The sequence below is a fragment of the Daldinia decipiens genome, assembly GCF_022478715.1.
Source record: "Daldinia decipiens strain CBS 113046 unplaced genomic scaffold F4813scaffold_16, whole genome shotgun sequence".
NCBI classification, from domain to species: Eukaryota; Fungi; Ascomycota; class Sordariomycetes; order Xylariales; family Hypoxylaceae; genus Daldinia; species Daldinia decipiens.
In genome coordinates this window covers 229,130-246,342 of record NW_026054559.1, presented here as the reverse complement: position 1 = coordinate 246,342, position 17,213 = coordinate 229,130, and the positions used below count along the sequence as shown (strand labels likewise).

The 17,213-nt window shown below is 50.6% G+C and overlaps 5 protein-coding genes across 5 annotated transcripts; 3 read left to right on the top strand and 2 right to left on the bottom strand.

The window, feature by feature from the left end:
* Positions 1–327: 327 nt before the first annotated feature.
* Positions 328–1,750, top strand: F4813DRAFT_380756 (eukaryotic aspartyl protease; the record flags this gene model as incomplete). Its single annotated transcript, XM_049245595.1, has 4 exons — positions 328–586; positions 635–798; positions 852–1,173; positions 1,233–1,750. 4 exons carry the CDS (start codon positions 328–330, stop codon positions 1,748–1,750), a joined length of 1,263 nt encoding a protein of 420 aa, XP_049099600.1.
* Positions 1,751–2,150: 400 nt separating this feature from the next.
* On the top strand, positions 2,151–4,073 carry F4813DRAFT_70589 (uncharacterized protein). Its single transcript, XM_049248796.1, has one exon. The coding sequence runs from the start codon at positions 2,613–2,615 to the stop codon at positions 3,480–3,482; it is 870 nt and encodes a 289-aa protein (XP_049099599.1). The 5' UTR covers positions 2,151–2,612; the 3' UTR covers positions 3,483–4,073.
* On the bottom strand, positions 4,074–6,868 carry F4813DRAFT_70588 (uncharacterized protein). The gene is made up of 3 exons (XM_049248795.1): positions 6,076–6,868; positions 5,310–6,001; positions 4,074–5,257 (listed from the first exon to the last, which is right to left on the bottom strand). Exons 1-3 carry the CDS (start codon positions 6,574–6,576, stop codon positions 4,666–4,668), a joined length of 1,785 nt encoding a protein of 594 aa, XP_049099598.1. The 5' UTR covers positions 6,577–6,868; the 3' UTR covers positions 4,074–4,665.
* A 5,036-nt stretch (positions 6,869–11,904) lies between these two features.
* Positions 11,905–14,429, bottom strand: F4813DRAFT_396154 (lysophospholipase catalytic domain-containing protein; the record flags this gene model as incomplete). The annotated part of the gene is made up of 1 exon (XM_049247794.1): positions 11,905–14,429. The coding sequence occupies exon 1, from the start codon at positions 13,861–13,863 to the stop codon at positions 11,905–11,907; it is 1,959 nt and encodes a 652-aa protein (XP_049099597.1). The 5' UTR covers positions 13,864–14,429.
* A 733-nt stretch (positions 14,430–15,162) lies between these two features.
* F4813DRAFT_70446 (FAD/NAD(P)-binding domain-containing protein) lies at positions 15,163–16,950 on the top strand. The gene is made up of 2 exons (XM_049248793.1): positions 15,163–15,548; positions 15,757–16,950. The coding sequence occupies exons 1-2, from the start codon at positions 15,287–15,289 to the stop codon at positions 16,722–16,724; spliced, it is 1,230 nt and encodes a 409-aa protein (XP_049099596.1). The 5' UTR covers positions 15,163–15,286; the 3' UTR covers positions 16,725–16,950.
* The last annotated feature ends 263 nt before the right edge of the window (positions 16,951–17,213 follow it).

Here is a 17,213-nt window from a genome sequence, read left to right as displayed (position 1 = left end):
TCTCTTTTCCGTTTTTATGCCGCTCTTTTGACAGTATTCGTCTTCTCTCGCCTACTCGTTCTTTTTCTTCTTGGTTTCTGCCTCGCCGGTTCGGGATTTCTGTAATCTGTTCGAGTCTGCTCTAGCTGAGCGGTCGTGTTCTATTCTCTGAGAGCTTGGTTCTTTCTCTTTTCTTTTTTCTCCGAGTCGTTCCTTTTTGCTAGGTTAGGTAATAAGATCGACGATACTGTTATTATGAAGGTTACGAATACCGCCGCTGCCTTGGCGGCGTACGTTTTCTGCTGCCGTGACTTGGCGTCGGCTGGTCCCGTGCAGAAGCGTGGAATGATGGATCCCTTGTTTGAGGTGACGACTCTTGGGGGCATGACGTTTAAGATCAGTCAGGTCCCGAATAAGAAATTCTACGGCGTGCAGAAGGGGGGTGGGTCTATGGCTATCGCGAGGGCGTATTCGAAATACGGCGCTGCGATTTCTGATGATTTGCTTTCCACCATAGAGGAGATATTGAAGGAGCTTGGTTTATTGGGGAACGCTGGAGCTGGGGCCGGGGCCGGGGCTGGGAATAACACGACTGCTGATCCTCAAGGTATAACCATTCCCCTTGCTTTTACTGCCTTGGCTTATCTGTTTCTAGGCGAGGTAGCAGCGGTTCCGCAGATGTTCGATTCCGAGTATTTATGCCCGGTAGAGATCGGTACTCCGCCGCAGACTTTGAATCTGGACTTTGACACAGGCTCGTCCGATCTGTGGGTATTTAGTTCCGAGACGCCGGGGATTCAAGTTATGGGCCAAGACGCCGTATGTATTTATTGACTCCCTGGGCCAAACGTTACTAACCTCCTTTACTCTAGTGGGATATTGAGAAGAGCTCGACGGCCCAGCTGCTAACGGGGGAATCATGGAGTATTAGCTACGGCGATGGCAGCAGCTCCAGCGGTAATGTCTACTTGGATAAGGTCTCAGTCGGTAGAGTTACGGTTCAGAAGCAAGCAGTGGAGTCTGCTCGTAACGTCTCGGTGGCGTTTACGCAACGATCTGATACAGACGGGCTTCTAGGATTGGCGTTCGGTTCTATAAACACGGTTAAACCTACCCGGCAGAAGACTTTCTTCGAGAACGCGATACCAGATCTCGCATCTCCTCTATTCACAGCTAATCTGAAGAAAGCAGAGCGTAAGCCCATCACGAACCAGTGCTTATTATTATGCGGATAGTCTACTGACAGGTCACAGCGGGCAACTACAATTTTGGCTTCATCGATGCCACCGAGTTTACGGGACAAATCACATACGTACCCGTTAATACGTCCTCCGGCTTCTGGCAGTTTGTTTCGGATGGGTACTCGATCGCCGGCTCGAGTGCTGTATCTGCGCCGCACCAGGCCATCGCAGATACAGGCACTACCCTCTTGCTTCTCCCGCAAGAGATTGCAGACGCGTATTACTCGCAGGTGCAGGGAGCTGTCAACGACGTAAGGGGAGCAGGGGGGTATGTCTTCCCGTGTTCCGCCTCGTTGCCGGATTACACGGCGATAATCGGGAGTCACCAGGCCGTGATCCCCGGCGACTTCATCAACTACGCACCCGTGGACGGTGACTCGTTCGAGAATGCGACGACGTGTTTCGGCGGTATACAGGCTTCGGCGGCAGGTTTCCCGTTTTCTATTTATGGGGATATCTTCCTGAAGGCGCAGTTCGTAGTCTTCCACGGCGGCAATAACCAACTTGGATTTGCTAGTAAGTCCCTGTGAGGGATTGGGCCACAAGCTACATGTATGCGTGAGCTTGGTATAGGTATAGACCTGGTGTTAATAGTTTACTCGGTATAATGTCTGGAATTAGTGGTTTACATTATGAATATACACACTAGACTTTGGTTATAACTGTACTTTGGTCCATAAGGTCAGTAATCCCTACCTACATAGGCTTGATAATCAGATTCATAACTAGGATAAATCCAAAGCTTTCTAACCTAGGAAGTTCATGTAAGTTACTTACACCTAAGTGTAGGTCCCTAATAATTAATAATTAATTAAACCCCAAATACATATCACTCGCGCTCGGCAGTTCGGTCTCTTGTCCCCTCCTGATTTGAATCGGACTCGTTCTCGTCTATTATGTACATAGAGGCGAGGCCGTCATTAGCAATTCGATATCCTGACAAAGAGTCAGCTTGGTTATTGGTTGTTGGTTATTGGCGGGGTCATCACCAACACTCTTACATACATAGAATTCTCCTTCTCGCCTGACATCACACCACTCACGGATCCTTAGCCGTCCGCTGGTCGCCGCGAGTGGCTGCACTGCCTCGGTTGCGATACGCACGCACGAGCGCGTAAATAAATAATAAATATAGTAACCGATAATATCACCGTTTCTTGATTTGTTTCCTGGTCCTATGTATTTACAGCTAATTATAAGCGCCTTTCTCACCAATACATACATCCAGGATATTCTAATCGGCCCCGGATATACTTCTTCTTCGCCGAGCCGGTTGCGTCCGAACCGAGTCGTCGTATTCACGATTATAATCCCCCATACTCCCCCATACAAACTCCACTCTCACCCACGCATCCACCCACACCCGGAACACTTACACACGCTACTGCCACAATGAGCCTCCTCCAAAAGAAATACGCAGCTCTCATCAACCCGGACGTCCTCCGAGCCCACCAAAAACCCATCCTTCTCGCCACCGGCATAACCGCCGCCGCCGCCCCGCTCCTCGCCTACGCATGGTCCTGCTACCGGCAATGGCTCGCCCTCGGCCCCGGCGGCGTACCCTACCACTTCCTCGGCTGGCTCCTGCAAACCAGCATGCACGTGATCGCCCGCTCCGACACCCGGGAGCCCCTGCCCCGGCCGTACAAGCGGCTAGAAGACGTCGCCGCCCTCTACGGCCCCGCGGGGGCCAAGTCGTACCTTAGGAACGGCGCGATCCCAAAGCGCACCGGCGACCGTCCTACCATCCCGACGTTCGTCGCGCCCCAGCGGCAGACCTCGGACGTCGCGCCCGCTGCCACCGTCGCCGCCGAGAAGGCGTTCCTCGACGCCCTGGCAGCCGCCAACGCCTCGCTCTTCGAGGTCCGGGCCAGCAAGCTCGAGGGCCCGCTGCACCAGGCCTTGTGGCTACGGCTTCCCTCGGCGTCGCCCGACGACGCCGAGAAGCAGAAGACCCTCCGGGAGCTGCGCACGCGACTGGGCAGGGGCGCAGCCGGAGAGTTCGCCCACGTGCATGGCGAGGGAAGTACCCACGTAACGCTCAGCCCGACGGACGCCAAGACTGCGATCGAGGCCGGGTGGGCCGAGCGCCATCGACTGGCGGGTGTCTGGGGGTCGCGCGCGCTGGCGCCGTGGGGTTATGTCCTGGTGTATGCGCCGCGCGACGAGGCTGAACTTGGGGTCTTCCGCGAGTTGGTACTTGCTGGTGCGCGGTATGTGGCCGAGGGTGCTGGAGTTGAAGTTGTTGCTCCGGCGGAGTGAATGGGGGAGGGGGGGGGAAACCTGGCTAAGGGTGTGGATGGAAGGAGAAAAAGCTGTGTATAATTGGTTGGTTGGTTGGTATATACTTGCATAGGTACCTATCCGATATACCGAGGTCGAGGTATATTATGTGTTTGAAGCATGCAACTCGTGGCGTTAGGGAGAGGTCATTACTAGTATATGCGAATGTGCGATGGGATATTCAAAAATGCACTGGTACGGAAAGCGGTTGGGACAGTGAATAAGACAAGATCTAGGATGTGGAGAGATGTGTATAATTACGAGTATACTCTTCTCCTTTTATTATAAATCTGCTGCCTTAATATCACTAGGTTACTGGTTTCTTCGCTTGAGCCTGTATTGTACCGGATCTGCTTGAGTTACCGAGTTGCTAATTTTATTAATAGGCTGCACCACGATTCTACTTTATTTACGACTCTGTAAGACGCTAGGATATTCAATTCTATTAGATGTACTCTTCGTTTATAAATCACCAGGAATAGCTTTTAGTTGTACAGTGCATCTAAGGGTCCAGCTCCCAAAAAAGGGGACAAGCAATATGATCAATCCATAGTACTGCTGACAGTACATAGTTCAAAATTATAAGCAGCATTTGCTACTATATCTATGTCTATTTATCGGGTATCTTCACCGGAACCTACGCTACGACACCGAACAGCTGCGGGCACTTCGACCTCAATCTAGGACAGGCAACCTCATTGGAGAGTCTGTTTATTGGTGTTACCTTTGGCCATCCTCTGCCAGAAGCATTTCAGGTCAACAAACTATCGCTCGTCATATTTCGATATGCTATGGCATGCCAAAAAGCCAAAATTCATCCAGATTATAAGGCGCACCCGCAGCTACGGCCTCTTCCCCTATACGCCATAGGTAAAAACAAGACATAAAGAGGAGTGGGTATGATGAACTGTATGCAAGAAAAAGAAAACTCGCCCTCCATGCCTCTGGTCGCTAATCATCTTTCGTTAAACATAAAAAATCAAGAGAGACGCTTCGTAGCAGCAACATGATGGTAGGTGACTAAGAGTCGCCTAAAGCGTGACGAGCAATACATCTTGCTCATTCGCTTCCTTCCAAAGGTGTTGGTTATCATGGTCTCGTGGCAGATTGGCGCGTTAAACAAAGGAGAGCAAGAAAAACGTATCAGATCGGAGACGAAACGTCACCTAAACGTAGTTGTGTATGGACCTTCGACTTTGACGTCTCTGATTCCATCCGGCATCATACGAAGCCATTCGGCCCAGCTCTCAAGGTTGACCATCTCCTCGGTCAACCGCATCGAAAATGTCAACTGAGGGCCGTGGGGATTCTCGGGGTACAGCACCCGAGGTGGTTGCGGTGGAGATAACGTAATCGAAGGTAACCTCGAGTTACCCGAGATTTGTATGTGCAGCGGCGAAGGGAAGCTTAGTATCACCCCCTTCTCCGGGTGCTTGTCTTGGATGATCTTAGGGTAGACGGATAGGAGTTTCGAATGCAGCTCGGCGGCTGACAGGGGATTCGGAAATCGTTGGGTGGCCCGTGTTCGGAGTTGGTCAGCTAGCGTTCTCGTAAACCCGTTTCGGTCCAACACGTCAAAGTAGTCTTCCGAGGACGAGGCCGCAATGAGCTCCAACACCCCCTTCTGCCGGACCATCTTTGAAGACGGAAAGTATGCAGAATCCATTACAATGAGAGTGTCCGAGCGCGCTTCCTCTAATATCTGTTGTATACCGCTCCATCGAATAGTCGAAGCCTTCGCACGGTCCCGAGAACTATCTAGGGTTAGATCGTCGGAAAACCAATTTTGACGTTTTGATAGCTCACCTTGCCAGAACCATCTCCCTATGCTCGTCCAAGTAACTATACCCGTTGTAGTATACGATTTTTAGAACGTCCCTGGTGTCGCTTTTATCCGTAAAATCGTTGATTATCCGCGAGAGCCACCTCCACGAGTTGGTGCAGCCGTCCGACGCAGACGACGGAATCTTGAGCACCTCGTACGCAAAATGATAGTACTTATCAAAGACCCCGGCCAGTTCTTCCACCGCAGCCGCCACGCCGGGGTGCTCGTCATCCTGCCAGTAGATCAGAAGCGCGCAGACGCTGCTATAGCGACTGCGGTAAGGCGAGGAAAGAATCCTCGACGCGGCATTCTCCAGATCTACCTTGATCGAGTCGATACTTGGCAGGGGTACGAAATGGTTTGGTGCAGCAGCCAGGGGAGACGTGGAGATGGGCTTCTCCAGCCGTGGACCTGACGGAAGAGGCGTCCGGATCCTAGCGTCGCTGAGCGGTGGCCGCCCTGGCGTATTATGGGCGTTATTAGGAGTAGCGGGGGTGGAGTCAATTTCCATATCTTGAGGATCTTGAGGGAAGTGATGTCTAACACGGGCTGCATGGTTTGGCGCGGGGCTGATCCGGCGACCAGGCAGGGGCGCGAGCTCCTGCAAAGGGCTGGACGAGCGATATTTCCGCATAGCATCTTCCCACGTCATATTATGATGGTTGGGGTGACACTTGTGAGGATAACCATGTGAGCGTCATATTGCTAACAAAAATTAAGGTAGGTAGATCATGATGTGTGACTTACAGCAACCCTCCGCCTTCTGCAGTCGGCGCACGCGCCCAGCTTCCGAATCAGTGCGGCTTTCTCCCTCTGCTGGGCAGATAAAGGTCCGGTCCTCCTACGACTAGCACGACGATTGTGCGAGATCTCTGATCCATCCTTGACTGAGAAGATGGACTGTGACGACTCTACGCTATAGGCCGTCGAGTTAGTGTCATTGGAGACATTGGATATTGTCGTCGTATCGGTAGTAGTTGTCGACGTGGATGAAGACGTGTCCTTCCTCATGGGCGTCGCCGACTGGCCTGGTGATGCCGGAAGGCTTCCATGTCGCACGTGCTCCGGGTGTGCTCCCTGGTGTGGTTGAAGTTGTTGCTGGGCAGTCTGATGATGATGCCCGCCGGGCTGTGGTTGCTGCTGCTGCTGCTGCTGCTGCTGCTCGTGCTGATGAGAGACGTGTTGACCTCTATCCTCACTCTTGCTGTCTTTAGGAAATGACTCCGACAGACTGGGTGCAGGATGCATGTCGTTCTGGGCGCTCACACAGCGATAGCACGGCTACCTCATAATGAAGGGTGACGAAGACGGCTCGGGGGAGCGCGAGATGGGAAGTTTGAAGAATTCGAGGGATGCTAGCACCGAGAGTGAAGAATATTAAACGAGGGTGATAGCAAAATTGCCGCGAAGTGAGGAAAGAAATATGCAAAGATATGTACGAATATGTATAGAGTTAATAGACCGTTAGTAGACCGTTAATAGACCTGTGGTTAGCAGACCGGGAACGAGTACAGCTGGTACCGTAGATCTAGCTTCTAGACGCAAAGCGTAGGCCGGTCTGGTCCACTAGAGATGTAGGTAAGGTATGTGGTAGGTATATGGTGTGTATATGGTGTATGGCGTATGGTGTGTATGGTGTATGGGCAGTGGACGTATGAGATGGGAACGATACGGTTGTATGGTTGATAGGTAGGGCGATTACATGCGACAAGGGCAATTATGCGACTGGTCAAAATGTACCCATGGTATAATTGAGGTATTAGGTAGGTCTGATACAAAAAAAAAAGATACTACATGTATATAATAGAAGGGAGTAGTAATAGTATGTAGCCCTTAGCAGCCCGTAGTAGCCCGCCCAACCAACTGCAACTTCCAAGAGAGACAAAACACAACCTTGGAAAGAAAGACCTCTATAGAAACATAGAAACATAGAAACGACGAGGATCGTGTGCGGCTTCCGAGGCACTGTAATACAAGGCTCCAATAAGAGCTCGAGTTGCGGTTCCTGTTAGGTACTTGTACTATGTAAAGATTTGAATAGTGCGGGGCGGAGTTCTTTCCATCTTTCTCACCTACCTGATACATCACATTCAAGTATCTATACCACTTTAGATCCTAGAAGGAGTACCTCACCTCGACGATTCTGCATGGTACTCCCAAGATGGCGGGCGGGGCCGGTCAGCATCTACATAGGCATGTACTTCATGTATGCGGACCATGCGACTACCTTACTTCTGTTTGCTAAGCTTTAGTCTTTTTTTTCCAAGTCCCTCTAAGTCCATCTCGTCTTAGATCGTCGTCTTCACTTTCTCTCTCTTTTTTCTTTCCCTTCTCTTTTAATCTTCGCCCTTATCAAAACTTACAAAAAAAAGGGCCGTTACGTATCATTCCCCGAAATTACAGCTTACCAAGGTCAACTTGTTTTTATTACCATTATGTATGGTCTAAAGACCTAATTACCAACCGATAATCTATATCGGCCGATAATAAAAAGAAAAAAGCACATGGGGGAGCGCCCAACTGCAACACAGCGAGACTTGAGGTTGCTCTCATGTATCGTTTCAATCTGATTTTGGCCGTGGCTACGGCGGATCTCAGGTAAACACGTGGTAGTCCATTCCCTATCCATTTTTCGAGTTGCCCGCCAATGAATCTCTCCACCCGCCAATCAGCGACAGCGCCAGCGCAGACGTCGCAGACATACAGCCCAGAGAGACGTGACACTCCGAGTGCCCACACGCACCCCCCTAGCCCGTCGACCGTAGGCTCTTTCGGTCAAGAGGCGAGGCAATGCGAGGCGACACAAGATCAGACACGTCTGCGCTGTGAGGCCACACATTACCTGCTACCTACCGACATTGCCAATGCATGCGAAGGATGAGAAAAGGAGAAGAAAAAAACAATTAGATACCTTGCCTACCTTATTTACCAGGTTTTTTTTTCCCTTTTGTCCCGGACATTTCCTCCACCTGCTGCTACGTCCACGTCCTTCGCGCGCGGGTTAGCCCTTGTCCCGTTATTTTCTGCTTTTGTTTGTGGCCGTCTGCCGCCCTCATCCGATGCTGCGAAATGCAAATCCGTCACAGGCGAATATGCATCCTTCACTCGGTCTACGACGCGATGCCATGGATCAGCCCATGCATTCTGTCCCCCCCGGGTTGACTGATTTGTTCAGCCGATATGAGCTTCATGCAATTGTTTGTCATCTGATAGTCGATTTCCGATCTACGATTGACCCGAATCCCCGTGACCAATCTCCATTTCGTTTTTGACTACTTATCCATGTCTGTTCAATCTCTCCGGGTTACGGCTGAAGGAAGATTTTGTGTCACCCTCATACCGATCCGCGTCTAGGGGTAGGTGTTCCTCCTCACCTTTCCCGCACCCTCCTCGGTGGCTGGGCTGCTGGTCCCTTTTCGGTCAGACACGGTCCAATCCCCCCCCTTTCCGTCGTGTTCCCCTCCTTTACCGTCTGGTAGACATTGCCGAAGGTAGAGCTCGGCGCCTTCGATCTGCACAACTTGAAGTGCAGCAGAAGCCTATCGCGCATCCTCAGCTCTGGTACCTCCTTCGGTCACAGTTTCTGCATGTCTACGTCGTCTTCTTGGTACGTTACTACTTCATATACTATGTCCCGCCGCTTCTGGAAGGTCGGTAGAAGGTGACTGGACGGAGGGGGCCCTTTCGGCATCCCTCACCGAACCCCCGAGCTGGACTAGACGCAATCTGATAGGGTAAAAGCCTTCGCAATCACGTCCTTCGTGGGGACCGCAAGCTAGGTATGTTGGAACTCTTGGCAAGACTTACCTCCGCACTAGTACCGGGGACTACGAGGGGGTAAAAAAAAATATTACCCATTCCTCCCGGTGACAATGCCAATCAAGACTCCCGCATGGGGAACTGAGGGCCGCTCTAGGAGCCGATGCTGCTCGTGGCTGGATTAGTATATAGCACCCCCCCGCCGGTACATGCAGTAAAATGATAATACCAGGTGCTTGGGGGCTAATTTAAAAGGATTAACGGATGTTCCTGGGTTCGTCATAAGTATTCAAGGTTCCCCCGCAATGGACGCCGTCCGATAGAATTGCCTCAAATGTCTGGTCCAGGATGGACCTCGCTGAGAGTTTCCTGGCGAAGCGGCTCCCGCCCCAAATCGCTCTACAAATTAGACGTTTGGATTAACTATGAGACCAGTCTATCGGAATCAAATCCGATCGCCATTAACCGAGCTCAACATATCGACCCTCGCTCCTAGCATGCCGCAGTATTTAAAACCTAGGGTCGTTGTTTGGATTGTCTGGATCGTCTGGAGTGCAGCTCCCCATAGTAGGAAAATTAGCAGCTTAGCTATTCGTGTACGTTGGGCACTCGAATCATCTGTCACCACGCCATTGGCTAGAAACGGCCTCGCATGTTTGATAGGTAGTCACCTGCTGCGCCAATGAAGACGTGACGAGGACAACGAATTCGAGAAATAACAACAAACCCCAAACGATCTGGTATTCAGCTTCCCCTTTCCGGACCTTTCCGCAGCGGTTCCTACTCCGGATCAGATAGCTTTTCTACCACATTTACTGTATATATTTCCGAATTTCTATAAGCGCGATTTTCTTGAATATGCTATGAGCGACTAGTTATCTTCTCTGGTGGATTATCAGTATTATACTGGATAGTTCTTGTGTCTTGCAATTATAGTCTTTGTCAGCACCGTGTAAGCCAGCAGAAGTTACAGTCAATATATTAAAGATGCACAGGTAAGCCTCCTGCGTGGCCCCTATATCCGTGTCAACCACGTCGACTAGAGTCAGATGTCTATCTATCGTTATTCCTGAAAGGCTTAGGTACACGGCGTCGATGGCTTGGGGAGTGTCGTACCAGTAAACCAGCGCTGTCAGCTCCAGTCCTACCCAATGCTGCTGGCGTTTGTCTGAGGCTTAACAAGTAGGCGTCACGTTATTACAAGGGTTCCCCATGGATGGACGCCAGAAAGCGAGCATTTTGAGTCATGCTTAGTCCCCCTAGTGTAACATAGCTCTGCTCTGTATGAAACACCGGCGACCCTAACATGTAGGTGTCCACCGAGGCATCTTTACGCCGATCAAGGGAGACTATGGGGTCTATGGAGACGGTGCTGGTTCGTCGAAATCTACGCCGAGCCGCCGTTCGTACGGGATAGACTCCCCCTGTTGACTAACCCAAGGTAACCCTCGATAGAACAACGTGTGTAACGAAATCGTCTAAGCATAATGATTATATGGACCGTATACCCGTCGGCCGACCAATTACGACGAGCGGCTCCCCGATGCGACGCTGATCACTGTCTGCTATTATGGGACGCTGACCGGGAGCCTGCCAGAGCCGTACGTGCCTCCCTCTCTCTTCATCTCTTCTACCGAAGCGCTGAGAGTGGGAGAGGAGAAAAGCTCAGCTAACCAGATGCCCTGTGCCGATGCCCGTGGCGTATCGTCCCCCCCTTGGGCTCTCAATGCGTTGCTTACGCCCGCGCGGGTCAGCCAAGGCTGTTGCTGCCTTACCTACCTCGACCACTCGCCTACCTGCCCGCCCTACTCGCCTCCCATACGACGTGATGTATCGTGATGCTCCATCGTGCTAGGCTCGAAACATGTCGGGAAACTAAGCGACCAGCCTGTGTACGTATGTGTGCGTGTGTTACTAGAAAAGCTGTAGCTCTACCTTCCTTCCCCCCTCCCCCCACTCGCGTTACGTGGATGGACATTTGCCTGACAACCTAGACATACATATATACGCACGCACGCGTACATACGGGAGACATTCTGTCCTCTCCATCTAGGTCTGGTGTCAAGAGCTTATTGGCCTCGTCTCCGCCGTCCACCCTACGGGGGGCAGGGTGTCTGGTCTGCCTTCAGTGTTGCTTTCTCTCTCTCTACTCCGGGCAGAGGGGGGAGGGCGGGGGGGCTCTCGCTACGCTGTTCCCGCTGTCGTAATATCGCCGAACCAATGCCTCCGCCATATTGGAACTGATGCCGTGGCCTATGCCTGTCGATGATAGCGAACCGGGAGCCGTGGGACCATATAAGCCGAGCTGTTTGTTGGCTCTGCGTGAGTCCCCTAGCGCCGCTACATTGGGTTCCAGCGCGAGGGTTTAGCTATCGTGCCGAATTAGTGCTGGCGGAGCGAGGTCTGCCTATAGGGCTGTATAATTGATAGTGGCTCCATTGATTGGCAATAGGGGCTACGTCTGGTTGGCAGCGTAGGTAGTTTTGATTTGATGCGTCCTAGGACCCTTTGTTAGCTGCAGTCAAGAAGTTTTACGTTCAAATAGCAAAGAGACGGTAAGGAGGGACTAATTCCATTTAGGCAATGAATTTTAGCACAAGAGACGAGATGAAAGTTTCGATATTCGAAAATATTCAAAAAGAAAATATAAAAAAAACAAGCATGCTGAACGATGGTATCCACATCTATACACACAATTCAACCGCCTTTCTAGCTGCACTAATATGCTTGATTATAACCAAATCGTGGAATGTCCCGCCCGTCTACAACGTGATAGAAGCTTAGAAGAAGATTCCGCATCTAACTCGTTCATAACCCTTAGAATGCAAGAAGAATGGCCACAAGCCCAAAGACACCGTACACCATCCCTGTTGCCGCCCCGCCCTTCACGCTGACCCCAAAACTTTGGGCGTCTAATGCCAGTATCGGTGAAGGCTCGTAGCTGTTGACGGGCGTGCTGTCCGTCGTACCGTTCCAGCAGTAGCGGTCGAAGCAGCGCTGGCAGGTAGCGCTGATCTGAGTGCTGGTGCGCTCGAGACTGCGGCGCAGAACGGCGCAGGCCACACACGCAGGCCACTCAGTGTCGACGGTGCCGTTGCCCATCGTGGCCACATTGTAGCCGTTCTTAATGAAGGAGTTACGCTCTTCATCTGTGTATGATGGATTGAACGTAGACACGTTGCTATAAGCCGTGTAAGGCGCGTTAGCCACATACACGACTAGAGGCGGTATATGATCGGCGTCGGCGAACTCGGTTGTGTTGCAGCCAAAGAAGGTCGGCTTCTGATTCAAACCCAGGTTGATGAACGTCTCGGCATCCGGAACGGCTGGGAAAGCGGTTCCGTTAGCGATATCCGTCTTACTGCGTTCGTAGGTAGCACGCAGGGCGGTGCCGTTCGGGAAGAAAGTCGTGGTATCGGCGGACGAGTCAACCGCAAAGATTATATCGACATTGCGCATCGGCTGGATTAGCGGGTGCAGTGGAATATTCTGCAAGTCTAGGCCACCGTCGACAAGAGTCAGCTGCTCATCGCCGGCGTTATCGTTCGTATCATTGTTGTAGCCATAAAAGGGGTTCGGTGTCCAAGCGGCAATATCGTCATTGTCTTCGCCGATCCGGGTCAAAATGGACTCGAGCGCACTGGTCACGATTTCGGGCAGACCCGAGGATGAAATATTTTGTAGTAAAAACGCGTTGAAAAGCGAGCTACTTGTTCCCATGAGATAACTATACGCATCGAATCCGCGGACGCAGTGGCCGTTGTTAGGTACGATGCCACCGCTAAAGTTAGATCCGACATAACGAGTAGGAGCGAAGCCAAAGATGGTCGGATCATGCGACCCAATCTCCCACGGGTTGAACTCAAGAACCGTCGAGTTTAAAGAAACTACGGTCGTGCCCGGTCTACGCTCATCGCTCACCAGGATCGGCATGGGCGTGTCGGCTGAGGAGAAATTAGGAGTATCGGCGATGGACGAAAACGTGTAGGCCGGTCCACCGTTCGGTGCGTTTATCAGCTGGTAAGAGAGAGCCCGTCCCCAGTAGTCCGTGATAGAAACATCATATCCCGCATCCCTCTTATCATCAACCTGGTTTTTAACATCATCCCAGTATGAGACGGTGTTAACGATCGATATTCCCCTCTCCTTAGGCCCCGAGAAGATAGAGTTAGAGAATTGCCATAGAGAGGAACCCTGGTAGCCGTCACGAAGCTGGACGACACTAGAAAAGTTATTGGCAAAGATGGAGCCGACCAACCATCCACCACCTGAAAGTCCTGCTAGATAGGTGCTACTCTGCAGAAGACCACCAATACCACCGGCGTCAGTCGAACCCGGTGTGCGGCTGTCAGCTGCAGCGATAAAGCCGGCACCATTCATAAGCGCACGATAACCACCACCCGAGACGGCGATACCGATATTAGGTACGATAGAGAAATTCTGCGAGTTAGAACTAACGTAGTTGACGGCGTCAAAATCGGATAGGTTTGCCTGCTTAAAGAATTCCAGCATGGGTTCGATGGTCTTGTTTCGGCGGTTCCGTAACCAACTCTGCTCCGACTGAGATAGAGTTCCGGCGCTGCGGATCGTTGGCCGTTCGCTCGGGCAATCGACGATAGCCGGTGCATAACTACCGGACGGGTTGTCCGGACTTGCCCGACCCATTAAAACATCACGAACCTCGACGGCCGAAAATTGAGAGCCATCATTACTCCCGGTTGGCGATCCGAGGGCCGCCGAAATAAGCGAGAGCAGGGGTAAAGGAAGGGTACGCATAGTCTTCTGTAACGAACCCCGGAAATGTAGATCAATCGAAGAGCACGCGGGGGAAAAGAAGAAGAAGAAGGAAAAAAGAACAACGGTATGGAAAGATGAAGTGGTAGTCAGTTGGTACCGCGGTGGCACGTTGCGGTCTAATTATACATCACCTATCTACTCCTAACAGAGTACGGATCGGTAGGAGTAGCACGACTAATGTGAAATTCAGAAAAGCGGATGGAGATTCCAAGGACTTGCGTCGCCCCCCCGGAAGCATGAATACATAAATAAAAAGGGAAGAGGGACGAAAAAAGCATCAAGGTATTACCACATTGGGAAAAGTTTCCAAGCCTTCGTCAGCCGCGAGCCGTGCTAACCGCTTGCTTAGAGCTACCTATGTATCAAAGCCATCAAAGCCATTAGAGCCATTAAAGCCATTAGAGCCATTAGAGCCAATCTTTTATCATTACCACAAGCTGCATTCCAACCGGGTGGCCTCATTCTTGAGGCTATGCTAAAGATGAATGGATTGATTTATCGTAGGTACCTATCTTGTGTACATACCTACACTACAAGGTAGGGAGACGTAAGCATTGTGAACAAATCGGATGATTGTTGGGAAAGCTGGGAAATTCCATCGAATAAAAATACATAGGTAGAAAAAGTCTTGGATTATTGATGTAGGCTGTCATGTACCTCTATGTATATGCCACCTAGCAAAAAGCTGCAAAGTTGTAAAGCTATCTACTTGCGTTAAAGGCTTGGATACTTAGGATCTACAACGTCTGAGACACTAATGCGGAAGTATAGTGGTACCTTGCATAAGTACCGTCGTTAGTGCCGTCTAGGGCTGTCGATCGCCGCACCGGGTGGCTGGACCAACTGAGCAATGACGACTTAGCCTGTGAGAGCTTTTGTTATCGTCCGAACTATCCGGGGAAGAGCACGGTACACTTCGTACATACTTGCTGGTGCTGGTGCTGGTGCCATGTGTCGTTTCAAAATCAGACCATGTACGAAGTATATTTCTATGTATTACACCTTCCGAATCCAATAAGTCGAATATTATATTATATAATAATCCGTACGGCTTACGTGTATGTACGAAGTACGTTTCAGGAGACTATTCACGCACAGACCACATCTGACCCGGCAGCAAGAAATCGGATTCGGTCGGGCTTATCGGATTCTAATCCCGATTTTACGGATTTTGAGGATTGAGTCGAGTTGAACTGTGACTCAACATCGGTGATTATGGCATCATTGGAAATGCCAAATGCTAAGTTTGATAGGACCGTTAATTCACTTTATAAATCCCATAAAGTCTCTGTAGGAAATCGTTAACCTAGAGGAAATCGTCAAAAATTCTTAATACCTATCATTCTCTGCTATTCGCAACCAGTCAGCCAGTATACGCGCGAGTCAGTAACACCCTATAAACATGGCCCCTCTAAAAATTCTCGTCTGCGGCGGTGGCATTGCGGGGCCAGCTCTTGCATTCTGGCTTAGCCGTAGAGGTCACCACGTGGAAGTCGTCGAGCGCTTCCCGGCTCTTAGGGCGACAGGGGCTCAGATTGATCTCCGCGCTCAGGGCATCGAGGTGGCGAAGCGCATGGGGCTTCTAGAAGCAATACGCAATATACGTGTTGATGAAGCCGGTGTATCCTTTGTAGACTCACAGGGGAGGGTGAAAGGGACAATTAGTATGTAAATTCGAGAGCTTCTTTCCCCCCTCCTTTTTAGCTATGTAACTCCAGGGAGCGGTGATCTCGGAAGCCGGCACGTACCCGTCGAGCTAAACGGAGAGTTGTACCTCCCGAGACGATCCGAACACTAGTCCTTAACTAACAGCATCAACTAACAGCATCAGCTAACAGCATCAGCTAACAGCATCAGCTAACAGCATCATAGTGGCCAATACGTCCGGCAAAGGTGCGCAGTCTCTGACGTCCGAATATGAGCTGATGCGCGGAGATGTCGTACGCTTACTCTACAATACAACAAAGGACAACGTAAAGTACATCTTCGGCAAGACTGTAGAAAGCTTCGAGCAAGACGAAAAACAGGTCATTGCTCATTTCTCTGATGGATCATCTGACACCTTCGACCTCCTAGTCGGGGCAGACGGCCAGGGGTCGCGTATTCGAAAAGCCATCTTACCGCCTGACACCCCGGAACCTTACCGACGACTTGGCATACACATCGCGTATTGGTTTATACCTCGCGCAGAAGGAGATACTAATATCCGCAGGACGTACCTAGCTCCTGGTGGCCGTATGATATTCCGCCGGACTCACAACTCCACAGATACTCAAGTCTATTTCTTTCTAAAGGACGACTCGCCAGAACTATCGAGTCTTCCAAGAGCCTCTGTAGAAAAACAAAAGGAATTTTGGACGCAAAGGTTTTGTGATGCGGGATGGCAAACGGACCGATTTCTCGAAGGGATGAAGACAACCGAGAACTTCTACTGCCAGGAAGTCGTCCAGGTTTGCACGAACACATGGTCCAAAGGCCGAGTTGTTCTTCTAGGCGACGCGGCACACTGTGCGTCTCCTTTCAGCGGTATGGGGACTACAGGTGCTCTCGTCGGCGCCTACATCCTAGCTGGAGAAATCGATCGCAGCCCCGATGATCTCCCCCAAGCTTTTGCGAACTACGACCAGAAGCTCCGGCCCTTCGCCAGCGAGATCCAGAATATCAAGCCGGCCCTCGTCCGGTTAGGCATGCCTGATTCATGGTGGGGCGTTATGATGATTCATTTTATTGTGGGACTACTCTGCTTTTTTCGTATTCCTGAACTCATCACGAGGTTCTCAGGAGAGGAGAAGGGTGGGTGGGAGTTACCAGACTATCCAGAGCTTAGCCATTCTCGGTAAGGCCCTGAAATACGTCAAATACGAAAAATCCAATGGCGAGTCGAGTATAAGCCCGAAACTTTAACAATCCCCACTCCATATGGAATCACTAGGGATACATAGCTTCTCTGCTCATTATGTATATTTTTATTTCTATTCTCGGAACCTATTAGCTTAAGTCTGAATTTGGTCTGGGACTGGTCTTTATCAGACTAAACCCTTACATACATAGGACTCCCTAGCTAAGCCTCCAAGGCGTCAGATTAATGGTTTGTAAGTGATGTCTTCAAATAGTCCAGGTATACACTATGTACTAATAGTGCTTACACTTTACAGTAAGATTATCTATGTAGTTGAATACACCTGACATTAATAATGCTTGATATAAATATACATATATCTAAAGCCAGTCCTCGACGTCAAGTTTTTTCTCTCATATGAAAACAAAAGTTTCCGAAAATTCTTCCACGTTGATATTACCGAACCGTACGCACTAAATCAAGCAACGAC

Bases quoted from the DNA above. Each gene is read 5' to 3' on its own strand.
- F4813DRAFT_70588 (XM_049248795.1), bottom strand. From the start codon at position 6,576: ATGCATCCTGCACCCAGTCTGTCGGAGTCATTTCCTAAAGACAGCAAG. The intron at 6,002-6,075 runs GTAAGTCACACA...TATCCTCACAAG, and splicing joins GCAGAAGGCGGAGGGTTGCT to TGTCACCCCAACCATCATAA. The intron at 5,258-5,309 runs GTGAGCTATCAA...AACCCTAGATAG, and splicing joins AGGGAGATGGTTCTGGCAAG to TTCTCGGGACCGTGCGAAGG.
- F4813DRAFT_70589 (XM_049248796.1), top strand. From the start codon at position 2,613: ATGAGCCTCCTCCAAAAGAAATACGCAGCTCTCATCAACCCGGACGTC.
- F4813DRAFT_70446 (XM_049248793.1), top strand. From the start codon at position 15,287: ATGGCCCCTCTAAAAATTCTCGTCTGCGGCGGTGGCATTGCGGGGCCA. The intron at 15,549-15,756 runs GTATGTAAATTC...ACAGCATCATAG, and splicing joins GAGGGTGAAAGGGACAATTA to TGGCCAATACGTCCGGCAAA.